Source organism: Opisthocomus hoazin, chromosome 15, assembly GCF_030867145.1.
Source record: "Opisthocomus hoazin isolate bOpiHoa1 chromosome 15, bOpiHoa1.hap1, whole genome shotgun sequence".
Taxonomy (NCBI): Eukaryota; Metazoa; Chordata; class Aves; order Opisthocomiformes; family Opisthocomidae; genus Opisthocomus; species Opisthocomus hoazin.
The window spans coordinates 14,441,194-14,462,460 of record NC_134428.1 but is presented as its reverse complement, the minus strand read 5'-3'; the positions used below and the strand labels follow the sequence as shown (position 1 = coordinate 14,462,460).

At 49.5% G+C, this 21,267-nt stretch overlaps 1 protein-coding gene across 1 annotated transcript; it reads left to right on the top strand.

Moving 5' to 3' along the window:
* Window positions 1–10,138: 10,138 nt before the first annotated feature.
* On the top strand, window positions 10,139–20,737 carry TEDC2 (tubulin epsilon and delta complex 2). Its single transcript, XM_075436156.1, has 10 exons — window positions 10,139–10,268; window positions 10,343–10,441; window positions 10,679–10,734; window positions 11,206–11,887; window positions 13,332–13,385; window positions 15,217–15,301; window positions 15,675–15,783; window positions 16,024–16,125; window positions 16,759–16,970; window positions 19,224–20,737. The coding sequence occupies exons 1-10, from the start codon at window positions 10,243–10,245 to the stop codon at window positions 19,368–19,370; spliced, it is 1,572 nt and encodes a 523-aa protein (XP_075292271.1). The 5' UTR covers window positions 10,139–10,242; the 3' UTR covers window positions 19,371–20,737.
* The last annotated feature ends 530 nt before the right edge of the window (window positions 20,738–21,267 follow it).

Genomic DNA, 21,267 nt, shown 5'->3' with positions numbered 1-21,267 from the left:
GCCTGCTGCCTGACTGAGCCTGGCACGTGGGCTTGCAGGGCCATGGCGCTGCCCCAGGAGGGCTCGCAGGGCTATGGGACCATCCCTCCATGGAGCTGGTTCACTGCAGTGGGTACTGAAGGTTCTCATGCTGACAGACACTGCCCAGCCTTGGCCCTGCTCCAGGAGAGGTCTGGCACTCGGCTGGTGGGGATGGAGGGGTCTTGTATCAACAGCAGCCAGGTGGAAAGTCCAGACCGCTCCAAGAAAGGGGGCAGTCCTGATAATGTGATAATGGTTTGGGGGGTTTCTGCCTCAGAGGAAGGAGGAATGAGAGGAATAAGAGCTGCTGAATCCCCTGGAAGTCTTGAATACAACAGAGTCCAGGCAGTTGTTTGGTCCTGATACTCTGAATTTCCTACCAGGCCGCAGACTCTCAGGTTATGTTCAAGTTGCTTCCCCCCCTCCCCGTTCACTTATGACCCCCCCCCCTAACACCCAGATGCTTAATCCCCCCCTTTCTGGAGTCCCACTTCACAGCCCTCCTGCTGTACTCTTCAGACTAACAGCTCTCCAGCCGTGTGAGGACTAGAATGAGCAAGCAGACCCCATGTGAACAAATGGACCCTGGCCCCAGGCCATGGAAAGAGTTTCTGAACACACCACTGATAGAGAGAGGGCAGCTTCTGGAGAAAATAACAGGTACCTGAATGCAATACTCCACACATCTGTCATCCTGCCTTGGGAGAAGAGCCACGGTTTTGGGCCCATTCCCTTTTGCCTTCAGCTCCTGCTAATGCTGACTACACCTGACATCATAGAGAAAACAAAAAGAGGGTTTCCAGTTTGTAATACCTCTCATCCAGTCCTTACACACTCTGTCCCAGCTTTCAGGAGAGCACAGTCTTTTCCCAGGTGATTTAATTGTCAGGGAAACATCTTCCCAGACAAACCACATCGCCACAGTCAGAATTAGCCCCTTATCTGAGGCTTTTGAATTTGAATGGAGGCCATGGCCATTCAACGACTCCCTGCTGTAAGGCCAGCACTTTGTCAGCTCAACCTAGAGAAAAAAAATGAAAACAGAGGTGATGAAGTACAGGCTGATCTACTGGGGGCAGCAGGGCCTTGGAGACCTCCTCAGCCACACCATTAGCGGCTCTGCACTGATGCCAGCGCTCCCCTCACAGGAGCTGGACCAGACCCTTCCTGATTCAGGTCAAGGCTGGGTTCAGCCCTAATAAAGATAAATACCAAACTCACAGGAAATTCACCTTGTGTTTTTGCAGCCAGGTGCAATACACATGCATTGATGCTAACTGGAATGATGTATCTGATTTAATATGATCAGTACAAAAACTGTTCAGAGTTGCTACAGTCTTCCAGAGTGTTGAACATGATCAAACTGCCTGGGGAAATTAGAATGCTAAAAGAGAGGGTCTCTATGGCTGACCCATCTTCAAAAAACTTACTTGTAAAAGCTATAGCCACTGATTGCAAGACAGCACCTCTGATGGCTCTTAATCGGTACTTGCTTCAAAGTACAAAGGAGAACTGAAGCAACTTTTCCATCTGCAGACTGGTATGACTCCCTGCTAAGAACTAATAACTACCTCTAATGATGACCAGAGTTTCTGTCTCTCAGTGCGCTCAGTGGAGATACTAAAGGAGTGTGAAGCTGTCCAAGACATGGAGAATTACTGCTTTGGGCAGATGACATGGTATGGAAACAACGACCCTTCCAAGATGTTCCAGGTGCCCACCACTAATATTTTTTCCAGAGATGAGGCATTAAAATGGTGATACAAGACCAGAATTTACATTCCTTTGACATCCAAAAAACAGCAGATGGGAACTTTTGTGAATAAATCTGAGAGCTGGAGCTGTCTGATCATGCCGACCTTGCTGACAAGGATGAGAAGTGGAAGGTTATTCTAGCACAGATATCACCAGTGAACGCAAGGATGCGGTCCTAGCAGATATGTGAGCAAGAAACTAAATATGACATATGTATAGAAATCAGAAGTCCTTCCAGAGATGACATGCATGTGTCTGCATGTCTGGAGCATTTCAAAAACACTTGATATGAAATATTCTTACTCAGTTTCAGCTGAATGCACTCAGAAAGATGAAAAATGGACAGCTGAATTTGGAAGTCTTTCTACCTGAAAGTGTCTTGAAGAACTCTGTCTGATGTCTTAAATCAAGCTTAGGAGTAATGAAAAGGAGATTTCCAGTGCATGAAGACTTGCAGTAATTTTTGAATTCTAGAAGAGGGAGATGACACTGAATAAAGGAAATCAACAAGCTCGATTCTGAGCGTGATTTCTGCGAATGGGATGGAGCTCATCAAGTGCTCTTACCTATGCAATAGATGATGTGATGGCCTGGAGATGAAAGATCTTGTCTGAGACTGGCAACAAAGATGAAGATAATGTTAATCTGATGTTAGTCTGAACAGATCTTCATCTGACAGTGACGTTTGTAGGAACTTAGATACCTTCCTCCACCTGATGCAGTCTTTGCTATCATTAGCTTTCACATATAGCCTGTCTTACTCAGTTTTGCACGTAAGACACAGTATCAAATGCTCTATTAAAATCTAAATATATTACTGCAACCCCTTCTAGCATCAGTCACCACACCACAGACTTCGAAATGGCATTTCCCTTCTCCTGTAACTCCTAATTATTAACTAAAGAGGGGAAATAATAAAAGAGCAATTAGGAAAAGCAATTCATAAAGCCATGGCTTATTGTCCTTTCTTTGCTACCAGAACAACCCAGTGGACTCTGGCTCTATGGACCCCTGTTTATATGGATATAGGAGTGTCTGGAGGCTGTTCTTCCTCAGTACATGTTTGATTTCAGTAAGCGCTGAAGCAGATTTATTTGTACACTTATGGCAGGTCTCTTCTCTTTTGTACCTGGCATCACACTGATTTCCAAACCTTTGGACTTTCACCAGTTTTAATCTTCTGTACTACAGGAGCATGGACCACCCCAACCAAGAGCATGCACAGTTAAACCAGGCCCTGCTCACCACACAGCAGGCATTGCCTCGTGCAGCAGTCAGCCTGGCGCCTGTGCAGTAGCCACAAACAGCAGTATCACCCAGTTTGACAAGTTGCTGGCTCTGGGCAGAGAGGGGGCATGGAGCCATGGTAAGCTCTTTCCTTATGTGCTCCATAGCCCAATGCCCTCAGAGCTGGCAGAGACAGTGGGGCAGTAGGGTGGCTGGGCTGAGCCCAGCTGTGCTCTCTTCCATCCCACTGCACAGACACTTCCCAAACAATTATGGCAAAACAAGCCTCACTGTCCTGGCCAAAAACATCTTGAGATGAGAGAAGATAGGCCCTGTCAAAGTTAACGGTTTGGTGTTCCTTTCTTCAACTGGACGGAAGATATTTGGGAATAAACCTAAGTGTGTTTGACTGGGAAGCCTTGTCTCTCCGAAGTACATATGCCCCATGTTTGAACTTCCTCTAATAAGCAAAGAGTCAGCAGCATTTTAGCCTTTATCCATGAGTATTATAATGGAAGAGGAGAAAATAAATTTGTTGTACAATTTACCATCAACTCTGAGAGAAATACGAAAGGATTTGTCCTTGGCTCTTGCTCCTTTCCATCCTCCATGGGGCTCAGACTCAAACTCAGCATCAGCCAGAGCCTGAGCTCGCCAGCATCAGAGGCTCGGGGTCACATCCAAACACAGTCGCCAGTGCAGCCAATGTACCCACCACCCATAGCCTTCTTGTCCCTATTCAAGCTTCATAAACGTATGACCAACACCACGGGCTGGAGGCTGCTCGCTGCCTACTCCATGACGGACAGGGAGTTCAGGGTCGCTAGCCTTAGGGATTACACCAAGCCCAGTACCCTGTTTCTACCTGCAGCAAACAGAAGCACAGGACACAATATGCAACCAGACAACATACAGTGTTATTTCCTTGCCAAATGGTGGATGAGAGACCTCTTTCCCCAGAGCTCACATCTTTGCATTTAGTTCCTATTGATGTTTTTTCTCATGAGATTTGCTAATAGCTTCTTGGTTTTCCTTTCAACCCATGCAGCCTTTGGCATCCACAGCCTCCAGTGGTGATGGGCCCAGAGTTCACCCGCCATCCCCAGGAGCCACACTTTCGAGGGAATTAACTACCAGTGTGCAAACACTCAGAGCATCAAGTGGCTGTGCAAATCTCACGGCAGTCCTCTCTAGTGGGACTGTTTAAGGCTTTCCAGCACAGAAGCACGCACTGAGTAAAGAAGCAAATGTCTGCTTTGCAAGCGGCAGTGCTCATGCAGGAGGGACTCTCTCCTGCCATCAGAAATGAAGCAGCCCAGAGGCAATGACATGCAGGGAGGTGTGGATGAGCATGGCATTTGTGAGAACTCTGATGAATTACTGCAGGTGTTTCAGAAGTCTGCCCAACACTATCCTGAGCCCCAATGCATGAGCCTGCAGCAGGAGAAGCCCTGGTCTGTGGGTGGGTGCTCTTTGTCAGGCAGGAACCCCATCTCCTCCTTTTCACAAGAACCCATGCTGTGAGAAGCTTGGGAAACAAAAGAAGGACCCCTCAGGTTTCCATTTGGCTGCATTTTCCCAGACTGTAAATCAGCTGGTGAGAAGCCTCAAGGGCAAAACAGCACCATAAATATCTTAGCAATATGGGGACTCTCTACAAACAATGTGACAAGATCCTTTAGTTATCTGACAGCTTCAAGAGACATTGCTTTCATTTGGTGTGAACCAAGACCTCAGCTTGGGTTCAGGATTTTGAAGATGTGCTAATGTGATGATCCTTAACACATTCACTCCCCAGGCAGGGGATTAATCTGCTGCTTCCCATGTGGCATACAAACTACTGGCTTGGTTTTATGGGGACCTGCATGTGTTAAATGCATCATTTTCTACAGGGACGTGTGAGGAACGACCCTGTTGCTACTGCAGCACCTCAAAAAAACCACTGGCAGACTAACACAGCAGCCAGCGGCAGGACACTCCGGCACATGGTGTTCACAGGGGCTGTGTGATGAATTGCTGCAGATGTTTTCCAAACACCCTGGCCAAATCTCCAGATTCATAGCTTTCCCTGTCCCCAAGTCTCACTCCACAGCACAGTTCTCCTTGCTGAAACACTGTTTTCCCACCCAAACCACAGTACCTCACTTCCTTCCACCCACACAGCCAAACAGGATCTCATGAGCCGCACCAGATCTGCACAGACTGGGCAGAGATCACCGGCTCCACGGGCCAGAGCTTCGACCTCTGCTGTTGGCGGGAAGTCTCGTGGGACAGCAGATCCTCCCCTCCCTGCCCACTGCCAGATCTGTGCTCCAGCGCTGAAGTCAGAGCCTCTGGAGCAAGGCTTATCCCACCAGCTCGTGTGAGTGTGGTCCCAGTGAGGGAGCTGCAGCCCGCTTCACGGCCGCAACCAGTGCCAGCGCTGCTGGAGCCCGACGTAACGCAAGGCAGAGAAATCCAGCTGCCAGAGCCCTGGGTTTCCCACGCTGCGTTCTCCCCTAACCTCCAAGCTGGTGTATGGACACCCATGCCTCAGGAGACCACGTTTGGAAAGACCTTCCCTTTTCTTTCTGGATCTTCTCACCTCAGCTGTACTCTTCTCCCATCCCATCTGTTTCATGATTTCACATATACAAGACTTTCATCCTCCCTGTTTTTTTTTAATGAGGGCTGATAAAATGTAACCTCCAGTTCAGGAAGAGGGTGAGGACAGAGAGTAGAGTGTTTCTCTGTAAGAGTGTCCCTGCTGTCAGCATTCTTCACCCAGCCAGTTTTACAAAGCTGATGCTTGTCCTGGTTTTATAAACTCACGTAGCTTGTGACCTGCAGCCTGGGAATCTGCCCACTGGCTGTCTGGACACAGCACCCACTGGGTGCCCCAGAAAGGTCAATTTGCCTGCTGCATGCTGGCACCCTTCACTTCCAGCTGCAAGGTCCCACCAGACATCTTCTCTCCAGCACATGTCACATCCCCTTCCCACCCCATCTTGCCAATAGCCATGTGAATTCTGCAGGGATTTTGGCTGCAGCAAGATACAGGGTCTGCAAATCTATTTATAACCTGTATTTCCCACAGATTCATTTCCTGAAGTCTTTGCTCCAAAGAAATTACAACAAGAACTGGATATTTGTCATAGAATCATAGAATTATTAGGGTTGGAAAAGACCTCTAAGATCACCAAGTCCAACCATCAACCCAACACCACCATGCCTGCTAAACCATGAAAATGCATAAAATTTATGCTTTTTTTCAGCAGCATAGCAACATCCCCAGGCTTACACTGGAAATATTGGGAGGTTTTCCTCTTCCTTGGCTCAAACAAGTATGGTTTGGGACCCAGAGGAGAGTGTGAATCAGTTCCTTGGTCTTTAAGGTATCTTCCCAGAACCTGAAGAGTTTGTATAGGACATCACGTTGGTATATACACAGAAGATTCCCCTACATCAGCTCAGCAGACAGTACTGATCTCCACAGGTAGCACACAGGAGGAGCATAGCTTATGTAATTGTCCTGGTTTTGGCTGGGATAGAGTTAATTTTCTTCCCAATAGCTGCTGTGTTTTGGATTTAGTATGAGAATAATCTACCTGTGCTGAAACCAGGACAGTAATATAATAAAGTGTGGGCAAGTTTATGAGTGATGAAATTTATCTCTTGCTTCTCTTTTTTCTTCTTGGTGTTCATTGAAGTATAATGCTTACCTGAATTTTACCCTAGGGAGTCCTACCATGGTGGACTATGGGCAGGGCTCTCAAAGAGCTTTAGACACCCAGCAGGAGATCCGAGTGCCTGCCATAGTGCCAGCTATTTTCATTACCCTACAGGTATTTGACAGTTGGGGTCTCAGTGAAGAAGAAATATGGATTGCAGAATATCACCTGGCACCTGTCAGCCTAAGCAATGAGTGCTGACACTGTAACTTCCCCTTGTATCTCAGCTATGAAAAATGCCTCATCACTGCAGATACCGGAAGAAACTGGTGGCAGAGCTGTGACTACCAGCAGCTGCCACTTGTACATTGCACAGGTATTTTAACCTACATATCTTTTATAAATAAGTCTTTAAGTAGTAATTTGCACCAGTTTAAATGTTACTTAGCATGTGTGCCATGTCCTGGAACCCAGCATTTTCCCAGCAAGAAATGTCATGGAGTAGAATCATAGTTCAGACTCTGTTAATTTAAAATCCAGTCCCTGGCATAAATGTCTCCTGTGCCAACTGTGCTAGCTCAGGTCTGTACTGGGTCAGCGCTCATTGCTGCCTGTACAGAATATGGCTCCTTGCTGCATTTACCCCTTCTAGCACAAGCTGCTGTCAGTGAAAAGAATCAGATACAAATATCTTGGAACTTTTCCTCAGCTCGGTTTGCCAGGTGATCCACTGCAAAGCCAGCCACTCAAGAGACGGCATGAACGGACTTACCCAGCAGCTGCCCTGTTGCAAGACCCAACAGAAGGCGAGGCAGCAGGAGCCCATAGCAGGGGTGTGCATGGGAGTGGAGGGGCTATCCACTGCAGGGCGGGAGCCCTTGCAGCAGCTAGGCTGTTACGGGCTGTTATGTCAAATGTAGGTGTGCTTTGAGCCCCAAGCACCAGCAGCAGGGCGGTTTTATTTCGGTCAGAAAGTTTCTGCTATCCACCTGCTAATTACTACCTCACCCACCTCTTGCACCATGGTTTCACTCCACAGCTTAACCAGCACAGTGCTTGCTGCAGTTGGAAAGGGCAGTTACAGTCTTGCCCTCTCCACCTCCTGGCGTGCTGCCCCTCCTAATTATGTAGTGGCAGCAGCACTCTCCTAGCCTTGATCTTGACTCAGTGGCAATGTGCAAAGGGTCCTCTGTCCTTCTTCTTCCCAGCGAAGTGCAGGCTAACGACAAAGGGCCTGCATTAAAGCTTTCTTGTCCATTAGTAGGAATGTTACTGCCTGCACAAAGTGAGAGGTGCAGGAGGGGTCACATGCCTGGTTCATCTCAAATACAAAATGTTTCGTGGGTTTCGGAGGTCTTCGTTTTTCAGCACTTCTAAACCACAGAGACTTGATGCAAAAGCTAGCGGTGTCAGTAGTGCTATACCAGCAGCCTTCAGGCCTCAGGTGACTTTCCTGGATTCCAGCAGTCTGATCCACTTTTTGGTTGTTTTTAATCACTTAAATGTCAACAGCACCCAGGCGCCTAATGAGATTGGTGACTCTCTCCTCGCCCATGTTGAGCTCCTCCAGAGCAGTGGGAGATGCTGGCAGCCACGGCAGCACTCGGCCCTCCGCTGAGGTACAGTACAACTGCATCTCCGCAGCCATCGCCCGCCGGCAGCAACCCACCCCGTGCAGAGTCACCCTGCGGCATCAGGTTGTGCCCTCCTGGACCCCCTGGCCAAAATGGGCTTTAAGACCTTGTCAGGGGAAAACTACAGTGATCGTTCTGCCAAAAGGAGGTAAACTCAACAAGCTTCATGCACTTGGAGTCGAGACGAAGCAATCTATTCAGCCAAAAACCCTTTTTTTGCTCCAAAGCACAAATTATAGCAAACCTGGATATTCTGAGTCAAGCCCCTACTTTTCCAACAAAGCAAATCCAGTGGGAATCTTGCAGAAGCCAAAGGCAGCCGATTTAGCGAAGCAGCTGTCTGAAAGTGAGCTCTTCTTGTCCTACTGCTGCGCTCCCCAGGGGGGGTCACAGCATTACAGCTGTTGGCTCTGCTGATTAAACTATTTTCTGAGTGTTTGATACTCCTGTTAGCCCTGCTGAGCACACTTAGCCACGGAAGAGCAGGCTGGACTCTGTCTTGACTCACACCTCAAAGGCAGAATTGTTAGCAGTGTTTTGACAGTGAATTCACACTTATTTGCAAGATACGTGGCAGGAAGGAGCCAGCCTAATTTTCAGATTCTGTTGCAAAGTCTGTAGAAAGAAAAATCATTCTTCGCACATGCCAAATGTGCAATTTACACCTGGAAGTATGTTGTGATGCTGGCTGTGGAAGCCCACAATACGCCGTGTGATCGATTCCATGATTTTATTGACATGTTTGTAACGTTTTATAAGGGGTTTTAAAGTTCTGTCTCCCCAAGTCACACAAAATTCGCATCTTTTTCACTCTAGATGTCTGTCTTCTCAGAGGAATCACAAACATCTCAACCTCACGATTCAGCCCTCAAAGGCAAAGAACCGTTTCCTACTTTCTAAATTTTAGTTATTTTTCACCCTGCTGGGCAAGGTGGAGTACTGGATTCCTGCTCCTCTGCTGCCTGCAACCGGCACCGCTGAGTGCCCGCTCCAGGTGCCTTTGGAGGGCTGCTCTCCACCGCGTGCCCCTCCGCAGCAGCAGCCGTGCTCCTGACAGCATCCCAGCAGCACTCAGCTGTCGACAGAGATCGCGTTACCAGCTAGGCAACTTCCACAGGCGCAGAACAAGGCAAATTCCTCTCTCCATCAAGAACCCACGAATCTGTCTCTTTGCTGACGCAGGCCAAAGGCAGGAGCTTGCAGAGTGCGGTGTCTCTGCTGGGGTGCTGGCCTGGCGGCCCTTTCGCTCCCCCTGCGCTGCCCCAGCGGGCCCGGGGATGCCCACGAGGACCCCCCTCCGCGGGCGGGACACGGCGCGGACCGAAGCACGGGCCCTGCGAGGGCCGAACTTCCGTCTGCGACCTCCGGGGGCCTGGCGCAGCAGGCACGGGTGGGCTGCGCGCTGCGTCTTCTCAGGCGGCTCCCCCTCAGCGGCCGAGGGAAATAAAATCTCACCTAGGCTCTGCCCCTCGGGAGGGAGCGGGCACGGGGAGCTGCTGGGACGGGGCTGCTCTGCCAGCCCTTGTTTAGCCCCCTCCCCCCCCCCCGCCCCGAGGTCGGCCGGCTGGCTCCCCTCAGCCGGGCGCTGCCACGGAGGAGCAGGAAGCGCTGAACCCATCTGAGGAAAACACGGCCCTGCTGAGACCCGGGGATCCCCGGCACTCGGCCGCCCGCCCCTGGGCGGGCACAGGGACCCGCAGAGCCCTAGCCCCGTCGCTCCCCTGGCCGCGCTGCCCGCCCTTCTCCTCAGAGCCCCCCGCCCTTCCCCTCAGAGCCCGCCCGGCCGCGCGCCGGGCCCCGCCCCGCCCCGCAGGTCCTAGCAGGCCGATAAGGAGCGTCAGTGCCGGCGCCACGTCTGGCGGGTTTCGCCGCAGCGGCGCGCAGACCGGGCCCCTGCAGCGGGCAGGACCGAGCCGGGACGGAGGGGAGCGGCTCGGCCCGACCCGACGCGACCCATGCTGCCTGCGGGCTGCGGCCAGCGGTGAGAGCGCGCGGGCGGCGCAGGGGGTGGGCGGGTCGGTCCCGGCGGGCCCCTAACGGCGCTGGGCCTTGCAGGTCGGCGGCGGCGCTGGCGGGGGCGCTCGGCGAAGGCGCGGAGCGGCGGCGGGAGCTGGAGCGGCGGGCGGCGCGGAGCCGGGCCCTCCTGCGGCGCTGGTGAGTGCGGCGCCGGGCCCGGCCCGATTCCCGGCCCGCGGGCTCCCCCGGTCGGCCCCAGCCCGGACCTGCGCTGGGGGGGAGGCGGCGGAGCCCGGGCTGCCGCTGCGGGCGGTCCCCGGCGGCGGCAGGGCGGGCGCTGGTGTCCCTGCGGCCGTGTCGGGGGTCCCGCGAGGAAGCGGAACCCGTCGGCGCACGGCAGGGCGGGCCCATGGCGCTGTGTTTCTCCCCCCCCAGGGACAGCGAGGAGGACGAGCGGCCGCAGCCAGAGGCCGGCTCCAGCAGCGGGCATGGTGAGCGCTTCCTTCTGGGGCTGGTGCCTCCCCGCGCCCCAGGGCCCTCAGCCTCACCGGGGTTGGGCCAGCTCCGGTGGCAGAAGGCCTTCTGGTGCTCTGCGTCGACTTGAAAACCCTCCTCTACCTCTTTCCTCGTGCTGTCCTCCTTGCTGCTAGCCACGGTAACCGAGGCCAGCGATGAAGTGTCCGCGGGCCCGACTGAAGCGCGGTGGCTGTCCCTTGTGGCAAACGGGAGGCTAGCTCTGGAGAACTGTCCTCTCCTGTGTCTCCTGTCTGTCCTGGGGTGTTCAGGGCTGGTGGAAAGCCTGCTTGCATTCTCCAGATAGTCGATGTGGGAGTGTGGCCAAACCCGCTGCACCACTCAGTGGGTTTGGTTTCCTTCTGTAACACCTGGAAGAGTGAGTTAGTATCGCAGCAAATGGGGAAGATCCAGGTTTGGATCTTCTGTTATGTCTTCTCCTCTTGCAGAGAACAGGCCTTCACCCAGGGAGCTGGAGGAGCTGGAACTGCTGAACAGGGCCTTAGAGAAGGCACTGAGAGTCAGGAAAAGCATCTTGAAAACTCCATTAGAGGCCCAGGGAGCTATAAGAGAGACATCTGCAGGTGAGGGACCTGCTCCCAAGAATGCTGAAGAGCAACAAGTGCCTGCACCTGTTGAGGGTGTTCCTGAGAGCACAAAGGTGAGAGCTTTGAGCAAAAAGCCTGCCTCTTTGAAGAAACCCTCTCCATACCAGTTAAGAGCCCCTTACAGGACTGACCCAGAGGTGAAAAAACTGCAAAGAAAAGCCCCAGCCAGATGTGCTTCTCAAGGTCCAAGGACAGCTGGGAAGAGCTTCTCAAAAGGGGTGGCTTGCAAACAAGGAGGATGTCATAAGACAGCAATCAGCTCCAGTGACAGAGAGACCTGTGCTGCATCTGAATCCCAAAAGATACCTGGCTTGTCCAGATCTGCCCTGAATGAGCAGCAAAGCTTTTCCATAGGGGATTCAGCTGGGGGAAAGAGCTCTCTAGCTGCTGGTAGGCACCTACTTGATGCAGAGAAGAAAAGCTGTAGTTCTCTGGGAGAGCCCAGCAGAAGGCAGGACACCACAACTGAAGGTGTGTTGAGAAGAACCACCTCGCCTCGGACAGTGACCCTGCAGGAAAAGGGGTAAGTGCTGAGAGATGGGCACCTCTGTCTTGTTCTGCTTGACATTTAGACTAGCACATCTGCGAAGCCTGCTCTTTGATTGCTCTGTAGGGCCCAGCTGGGTTTCACCGCTGCTCAGATCCTTCTCAAGAGGAAGGATTCTTTGCAGTTTAAAAGCCTTTGTTGTGATTGAGTAAGTGTTTTCATTTTAAGGGCTTTCTCTTGGATGGCTGGAACTTTGAAAGTGTTTTAATAAATAGACACTTGATATTTCATAGCCCCTTGTGAGTGTTTTGGAAAGTTGTCTCTGTAGACCCTTCCTGAATCTTAGTTTTCCTCTGAGTGCGCTATGTATTACATCTTATTGATTTTTTTTTTTTTCTTCCTTACATAATGCTAATATGTAATGCATGAATTCTCTCTCTCTCAGAAAAGCATATGCCCAATGCTGTTTAGAGAGATGGCATCTGGGTTTAACAATAGACCCTTTAACCTGTAAGATACTGCCTGTGTAATTACACAAATCAGTATTGACTAGAATGCAGTAGTTTCAAGTGTTTGGTGTAGGAAGAATTATGAAGTGAATGTTGCTGAGATTCTCTGTGGAAAAAGAAGATTGGATTTGCATTCAGGCCAATCTGTCTTGTTTAAAAAAAATTCTATATTCTATGTGCTTTTTGCTTTAAAGAAATTATGAAGTTCAGATCTGATGCATGCCTGTGCCTGGAAAACGTTAAGAAATCATTCTCAACTGCCACAACCCAACTTGTGTTTGTGCGGGGAGGAGATTATCACTGGTCTTGTGGTGTTGGAAGAGACACAGGATGCTGACAAACAGTTGCTGGGGGAACAGGAATCTGGATTCAAATGTTTGTTTACTTAAAATCCAAACTCTGTTCTCATGTCTGCATGTGACTCTAGCTGTAACTGCCAACCCACATGTTTTTGCAATAACAAGTTAGGAGTTATTCTGCTTCAGAGTTAAGATGTATATTCCCGATGGAAGCTGAAATGTCCCTTTCCTGTTTCCTTGAGTGCAATGTGGTGCTAAGCAGCTAAGCAAAGCTGCCTCATCGTGCTCGGGTATGGCAGCAGAGTCAGGGAGATCTGCTTGTGCTTAGGTCTGTAGCGATCAGCTTTCCTAAACGTGTTGTTTCCATGTCTGTAGTCTGCCTTGTCAGGGCTCTGCCCCCAGCTTCTCACCTTGGACGAACCTCTGACAGCTGGTGGCAGGATGCGGGAGCTCTCCCAAGTCGGATCAGTGATGCTTGTGGAAATGAACAAGCAGACTGATCCTCCTTCCTTGAGGACAGGCTGAAGGCAATGGTGGATTCAATTTTCAGGGTTGCTGACACCTTCCGTTACAGCTAAATTAATTTCAAATTTAGACAAAACGTCGTTTTCTCTGAAGAAAAGGATCTGCTACTCTCTGGAAGTCAAGACTGATGGTTCCCTTGTTTTGTAGGTGCCGTCTGAAGCTACCCCTTCCCTACAGGAAAGCCTATTCCAGGAACTCCAGGTAAGACCAGCCTGATCTGTCCCATCCACAACTACCCTCTGCTTAAGGGCTGTGAGGAGGGGTCACGTGGGGGAGACCTGGCTGGTTTGTGGGACACAGACCCCACAGTGTGTGGGGCCTGAACTCCGAGCAGGAGGAGTGGTTCGATACAGTGTCTCTGGAAGGCTGTTTCTGAGGATGTGTGTTTTCATGTTATTCTAGCCACTAGTGTTACACTTATTTTCAGAGTGCTAATCCCTGTTCATCCCCAAGTTGTATAGGTACTGGAATGCTTTAGTCATGGGGTTAACAGTGCTGCAGAAGTCTCTGCTGATACTGTATACTAGTAGTTGAAGACAGGAAACCCTGTGGGGGGGTGTGCCTGTATACTCTGTACAACGAAGGATTTTCCCAACTGGTTGCTGACCTGAACTGCACTGCTGGGGCACCTCTCTAGCCTGGAGGTACTGTGGCTGTGTGCGTACGAATCTGATTCCTGCTGATGAACTCTCTTAAATAGAGCCAGTTACAGTATTACTGCACTGATGGTGCAGGTGGTTGGGTTTCTGGTGAACTTGGTGCTCTAGTCTGTTCTCCAGTACTCTGGAAGGGTTGCCCACCATTTCCTTTGAGAAATCTTGCTGTAATTCAGCAGACTTCTCATTATGCGGTTTGTCCAGATGTTAAGTTTAAACCCTATTTTAAATCTAGCTATAGCTGCTTGTGCTACCCTCAATAATTCCTCTTCCTCTTGGGAACTGTCATTTATCAGACACTAATTTGTTAGTTGCCCGTCAGCGGGTGGTAAACACTTTATTCCCTTAATATTCACTTGTAAATTGAGCCTTTCAGCCTCCTAATCACTCTGGTGTAATTTTACACTCCTCACTATTACTTTCAACTCGGTGACAGACTGAAAATAACCTTCGCTCTAAAGATCCATTACAGAGGGAATGCATCTTGCCTGGTAACTTCTGTTCTTTTCTGGTCCATTAACCTTGCTATTTCTTTGCATAATGTGTTTTTGAAAATTGCAGTTTCTATCATGATTTAAACGATCCATTTGGATGGAGAGAAGAAACATGCATACTGGGGTTACAGTCATGCACTGCATAACTATTTTAAGCTTCCTCGTGATAGCTGTTACTTATTCCGGCAGGTTTTGGGAGACTGGCTGGGATGCACTGGCTCTTTAAAGCAATCCTTTACTTAAAAGTTATTATGGGGACTGTGCTTCAGTGGGGATGTTGAACTCTACAAGTGAAATGCACCTCTCTGGTAGCATTACTATTTCTGTAACACTTTCTTTTGAAGGCTGGACTCTGATACAAGGTCCTGGCCATCTTAGTTATGATACTGTCCTAAACCTCTGTGCTTTGTGTCCCTGACACTGATGCACTGCTGTCATGCTTCTTGCCAAACATACCACGGTGTCAAAAAAAAAAAAAAAAACAGTATTAAAGAAAAGTCCTGAGGAGCCTTGGCATATGAAGGAATCGCATAGGTAGGGTGATAAGACAGAATTAATGATGTTCTGCAGGTTCACATTCTGCTTATAGAAATCTGTTGTCTCTCTTATCATGGCTGTAAGTCCTTCCCCGCAAAACAAGTTAAGAGAATTAACATAGGTGTTTTGCAGTGTCTAATGCTTTCTGCGGGGTATCCTTGTTGATCTAATACCAGCTGTCAAAAATGGTGGGAGGAATGGCTAGTAAATAACTTGTGAAAGAGGGGTGAGGAAGATGTTTGTATTTAAGTGCTGATATGTCATATTGGTGTGTCGCAGCTAGGTGTGAGCACTGTCTGCTACAATGGAGCAGAACTCCACCTCCTGCCCGTTTTGAATTTTCAGGACATGGGAGAGATGTCGTCTCTGCCAAACGAGTGCAGATGCAGCAGCTGCAAGGAGCCATTTTATAGAGAGGATCCAGTCAACCGTATCCTTTCTCAGCTCACTACCCCCTTCCACGAGCACGTGGTGCAGTACGGCAGGCTCCGGGTGCAATCAGGCTGCAGCGTGCTCCTATCTGGAGAGAGTTATGCTTCCAATAACAGGAGTTCAAGCTGGGTGTCTAGGAAGTGTTTTTCTCATAGTGCAGCTCTTGAGCAGTCATAAAACTTTTGATCCAGACAGACAAGGCCACAAGCCAAGCATGCCATACACAGCAGTACTGTCCTTGCCTTCCATCGGCAACGCTGCTTCACGAGCTGCTTGCCCTGTGCCACTGATCCCGACTAGCCCGGCCCAGGGCTCAGGGTAGGGCACAGAGCTGGTGATGCGAAACCTTCCTTAAGCTGCTGCTCTTTGAGTTTTGTTCACCAATGCCGGCCTTCAGTCCTGCAGAGATAGAGGAGGAATTAAAAGTCCTGCAGGATGTCCCCTCTCTTCTGAGCCAGTATGTGGAAGCTGAGCCTGCAGGTAAGGAGGGGGAAAAACAAAAAGGGGGACTGGAGAGGGCAGCAGGTGGAGTAAGGATGATTTCAGTGGGCTCCGGTTCCATGTGTCTTGTGCTCTTAGCATGTGCTGGACATGAGGGACAGGAGCCTTCTCTACCTAAAATGAGGGCTGGTGAACCCAAGGCCTTTCTAGAAACTGTTGTTTGTGGGGGGAAGGTTTCAGTATGCTCATACCTGCTGGTTTCTTCTGCTTCTCTTCTAGACCATCCCACTCTACAAAGAGAGTATGAAAGCCTTCTAACCTTGGAGGGTTTGCAAACCAAGGTTTCCCAGTGCCTGAATAAGCTGCAGCTTCTGCGAGCAGGTGAGCCTGTACCTGATTTTGTAGTCAGGTGTGAATGTGGCCAGCTATGCTTGAACAGCAGCTTGCTATCTGTGTGCAGAACACTGTGGGCCAACATAATTTTTCTTCTGGTTATCTTTATCTATGATCTGGCATGTAAAATTCTTTGGTGGCAAGCAAAGCCATGGTATCTGTTTGCCACCAACCTGTGTTCCAGAGAGGCTTGGGACTTTTAGCTGCTGCAATTCAGGAGGGCTGGTGATGGAGCTATTGAGACATATGGGAGAATGCATACCATAGCTTAAGGTGGCCTGATTGTTCTGTGTGTGAGGAGTTTACCCTGACTAGTACAATGTCTTTAGTCATTCATTTCTAAAAACAGTAAGTAGATCATGTATGTTAGGGCGGTGAAACACTGGAATGGGTTGCCCGGAGAGGTAGTGGAGGCCCAGTTCCTGGAAACGTTCAAGGCCAGGTTCGTTGGGGCTCTGAGGAACCTGATCTGGTTGAAGATGGCCCTGCTCATTGCAGGGGGTTTTGGGCTAGCTGACCTCTAAAGGTCCCATCCAACCCAAACCATTTCATGATTCTATTCTGCAAGTACAGATTTAACTTGTGTATTTCTGCCTCCTGCCAATTCTTCCACTCTGGCAGCTGTGGAGTCCCAGGTGAGGCTGCGCCCAGACTGCACTGGGGACATAGGAAGCTGCTCTCCAGCCTGTGTTCCTCCCAGGGGACAGACGTGTGACAGTGCAGGCATGCTGGCTGTGCCTCTCCTTTGTTACTCCAGTTTCCAGGAGCTGAGCGACCTGTTTGCCTTGAAGCTCAAAGTGTCAATTCTGCACCAAGAAATTGCCTTACAAAAGGTGAGTCTTTAAAAGTGTTAGTGCTCCTGGAGTAGGGCAAGAAAGGGGCAACTGGGGGGCAACAGCTGGCATACAGGGCCTTGCTAGCGAGCAGCAGCACAGCAAGCTCTCCAGTGGTGTTTCTATGTTTGTCTCGTGTCCAGGTCCCATCAGTGCCTTGCTTACTTTGTAGATGAGTGGACTTACTTTTTTTTGTTAAGGCCAGAGCAGAGGCCTTTATATGTCAGGCCCTCTCCTGATAAGATTTTGGGTCTTTAGCTACTCTTTCAGAGTTTGACAGTGGAGGATGTTGTTGGTAATGCCTGAAGACTCCTGGTAGCCTCTTACAGTCCCATTAGGGCACCCATTCTGTCAGTCCTGTGTGACCTTCAGCTAGTGAGCTCCTCTGCTGTCTGCTCCTTTCCTTTTAAATCTCAAACCACTCTGCTGATGATCTTGACTTTACCATTCTGAGACTGCCCATTAAGAACATGGTAGGATGTCAGTCTCTCCACCGGCCTGAGCAGAGTACTTGCTGCACAGTGATCATTTGTTCTTCTCAACCAACAGCAGCAATGGGCAGAGATCATCTGTGAAATCACGTGTACTCCTTTGACCTAGCCTTTGTTGTTGATCTGAATGATAGAGACTTAGGAAAAGGCATTTTTTTTGTAAGTCAGGGAAGAGTTAGTCATAACTGGCCACACTTCACCCTCTGGCTGAAGATAGATTTCTACCTGTCTTCAAATGGGACTTTAGCACTATAATTCTGAATTATGGGTTCCGAGGGGTTTGATTTTTATCTGCCCAAAATGAAGTAGTGACCCAAGCCTGCCACCTGATGCTTCATTGACTGACTCGATTTCCTCTGCACCTGTATCTAAATAGGTGCTTTGTGCTGGGTGAGCTCGGAGTATCTGAAGCAGCTCTGTGCAGTGTGCAACATAGGTGAAAATCTTGGGATAGGTGAAGTGAATGGACTTGGTACAAAATAAGTACTCTGGGAAGGGACATACATATTTCTGGGCCAAGCCTGTCTATTGCCTTTCCACGGACAAATGCCAAGAATTGTAGAAAGTCCTGGTAGCTCTTAGCCTGTCTGGTGGTGAAGGCCTATTTGCTCTATTCTTATGGATCAGGAGCAGACCAGACAGATGGAAAAGAGAAGGGATTCTCTCTTAGGAAGTGGAGCAGTGTAGCATTCCTTCATGTGCCAACTTTCCCCTTAGGTAGCTTTCATGTCTGCAGCTCTTAAATCTTCCCCGAGACTAGCAGCTGTGACCTGTTTCCCTGTCCCTGTGCAGAGACACATGGAGAACAAGAAAGGGAACCCCCTGCAGGTGCCCTGTACTCTGTTCTGTTTGGATCTTCCTTTATTTCCACTGCTGAAAAATGCTTTGAGGGAGGTGACTCACACATGCAGTTGATTGTCCACTTTTCTTCTGGGAAGGCAGTGTGTACAGTGGGCTGTGTGGGTTTTCAATGTACAGACTGCTCAGACTTCATTAGCTGATGCCAGCTGAGGAAAAAAAAAATCCTAGGCAAAATTTCTGAGCATTATTTCAAGAGTGGGGCACTAAAGGCTAACTTTTGTCCTTTGATTGGAAGTTCATCTGTGCTGGAGTTGTCAACCACAGTCATAATCCCGGAGTTTTGTGCTGTTAATTATCCTGTGACAGGCCAGTGGGTTGTTTGAGAGCATGGACTGATACCATGAGCTAGACTTAAAAAACCAGAGGACTTAATAAACAGGAGGCCAGGTTGGGGAATGTTGGACATCCTGTGCTGCCGAGGAGGCATGCAGCACTGTTCTGTTTGGGCTGGATGGAGTTAGTCACTTGCCCGTCTGTCTTGGATTAATGTGACCCAACTGAGATGTGACAGGAACAGTCATAAGTGAAGGGCTGAATTTACTGCTGGGTGAGTAAGCACTTCTCTGTGTGGTTACCCCGCTCCTGAATCAACATCAGCTTCAGCTTCTTGCGCAATTCTGATCTTGTCCCAGTTTTGGCCCATCTCTGCAGCAGTGGAAAAGCACTACCATTTATCTTGCTGCTCTAGAAACGCTGGGTGCCTGCTGGTGTACTTCATGAGCAGAGAATGAACAACTCTGCCTTTGTTAAATATGACAAAAGAAAGCATCTGTCTATCCATTAGCATGTTATTAGTCATGCTGCTGAGGTTAGATTAGACTTGTTATGCAGCCACTGCACTTCATGGAATCCTAAAAGTGCACACTGGCTCTGGTGACATGTCTCCTTTGCTCCTGGCCAGGTCATGATGGCAGAACTCCTGCCTGTCCTGGAGTCCAGGCTCTACCCGGAGGCCCCTGCGGCTCAGCTGTATCGGGCGATTTACACGCAGCTCTGTGAAGGAGGCAAGCGATTCCCTGTGCTGGTGAGGGACGAGCTGGCAGACTGATCCGGTGGGGACCTCCTACTTGCCATTCACGTAACCAGAGACAGTTTTAAGCAATAAATATTTTCTATTAACATTTTTACTCTGCCCATTTGTCCAACTAAATTTCAGGTGTCTTTTTTCTTTTTTTTTTTTTTTGTCTTTCATATCACTCTTATGACCTGCGAACTCCAAAGCTTTGTGAAGCCCATTCAGGGCTGCATGGACACTGGTTTTTGTTTTTCTTTCAAGGTCTGTCTCTGGCTAGCTCTAGATTCGTGACTGCCTCAGTCGTGACACTGGGCTCCTGAATGTGGATTGTGTAGCAGGCAATGAAACATGATTTATATTGATCAGATAGCCACAGGAGGGTGGGGCACAGACCTCCAGCATCTGAAAATCCAGAGAACCTGAGCTACTGCTTCCCAGTTACTCATCACCAACTGGCATATAACCAGCATTATAGTGATCGCTGTCTAATATGCACTAACAGTGGTTTTGATATCTTTGCCCACAGCGGCCCAGGCCACGTGCAGTAGTGCCTCTTGTGGAACTACTCTGGTTTGCGGGTACCTGCTCTGAGCTGGACTGGTGCATGGACCAGAGTGCAGCTGGAGTAGTGTCTTCTCATTGGGCTCAGTTCAGGGCCCCTCCAGGCAGCTTCACGACCGGCCAGGCTCTTTTGTAAGGACTTAGACCTAGCCTACAACTGAAGTACTTTTACTGGATCGTTTTATCTGGTGACTGCTGCGGCAGCGGTCTAAAAAGGGTTGGGGTATCCACACTTGAGAGCGGTGTCAGGGAGTCTGGCTGCAGGCGGAGGGAGCGGGTGAGCAGCCCAGTAGATGGCACTGGGCTCTTGGTGTTACTGCCCAGCCTGGCTGGGAGATGCTGCAGGAGCTGTCTTCCGCAGGGACTAATGCGACATCCCGCCTGGCTAGGGAAAACACACATTCTGTGGCAATTCTGACCTTGTCACTATGGGAAAATTCCAGCTTCGGTTCCTCATGCATCTTAGGTCTTTGCTTGTAATCCCCAAGTCCCCTGGCATTTCTATGTGACAGTTAAAGCGGTGTGTTAGTCATGTGGAATACCTTGGACTGTGAGCACTTGGAAGTCTGTTCAAGGAAGGGCCACTGTGTACCACTGCTGATTACAGTTTGACTTGCTCTCTGTCTCTTAGCTGGACTAGGACTGTTTGCTTGGGGGGATTTAGCTCTTAGCAGTGCTGACAGTTGTCTTTTCTTGTTTGTTTTTTTCAAGGCCGGAGGTAGTTGTTCCTCTCTTCTGAATGTTTGGCCCTTTCTGACACTGAGAATTAGCTAAAAATTATTCATGTGATAGATGAAAATCAGCTGCTTTTACTTTCACTTTATTTTTTTTCTTTATTGCCTGCAGTTCTTTGTAGATGGTATTTGATTTCCCATGGAGTCTGCAGGGCAGGAGTTTGTTGCCTTCTTCCCCACTGCAGCGTGCAGAGGAGTCCTGCATGGTTTACATCTGCATGGTCTACAAGGGAAACCATGCTGTGGTCAACGGCACTGGAGGATTGTGAGGTATTGACTAAAGGGCTGCTTGCAGGAGCAAACACTGCCTCCTAAATTAACATGGTCGTATGCCATGGGCATTAACATCTGCATATTTGAATTTGAGGTGACATTTGGTATTGTTAATTATCGTGCTGTTATCCATAACTTGTGTTTGTAAGTACTGCATGAGTCATGGAGCATCTGCTTCTTGGTGCAGATCAGTCCAGTGTAAATTGGCAGTAACTTCACTGCCGCAGCCAGGACTGCATAGGTGTGAGAGGACTGTGAAAAAGACTGAGCCCACACACATGGGTTCACAGGGGTTGTTACAAGCTCAAAAGGCAAGCTGACACCATAGGAGGGGTATAGAAGGGGAGCACAGCTCCTAGTAT

Coding starts and splice junctions, on each gene's coding strand:
- TEDC2 (XM_075436156.1), top strand. CDS start 10,243: ATGCTGCCTGCGGGCTGCGGCCAGCG. Junction 13,386..15,216: donor GCCTATTCCAGGAACTCCAG/GTAAGACCAGCC, acceptor TTGAATTTTCAG/GACATGGGAGAGATGTCGTC. Junction 15,302..15,674: donor TAGAGAGGATCCAGTCAACC/GTATCCTTTCTC, acceptor CTGCTCTTTGAG/TTTTGTTCACCAATGCCGGC.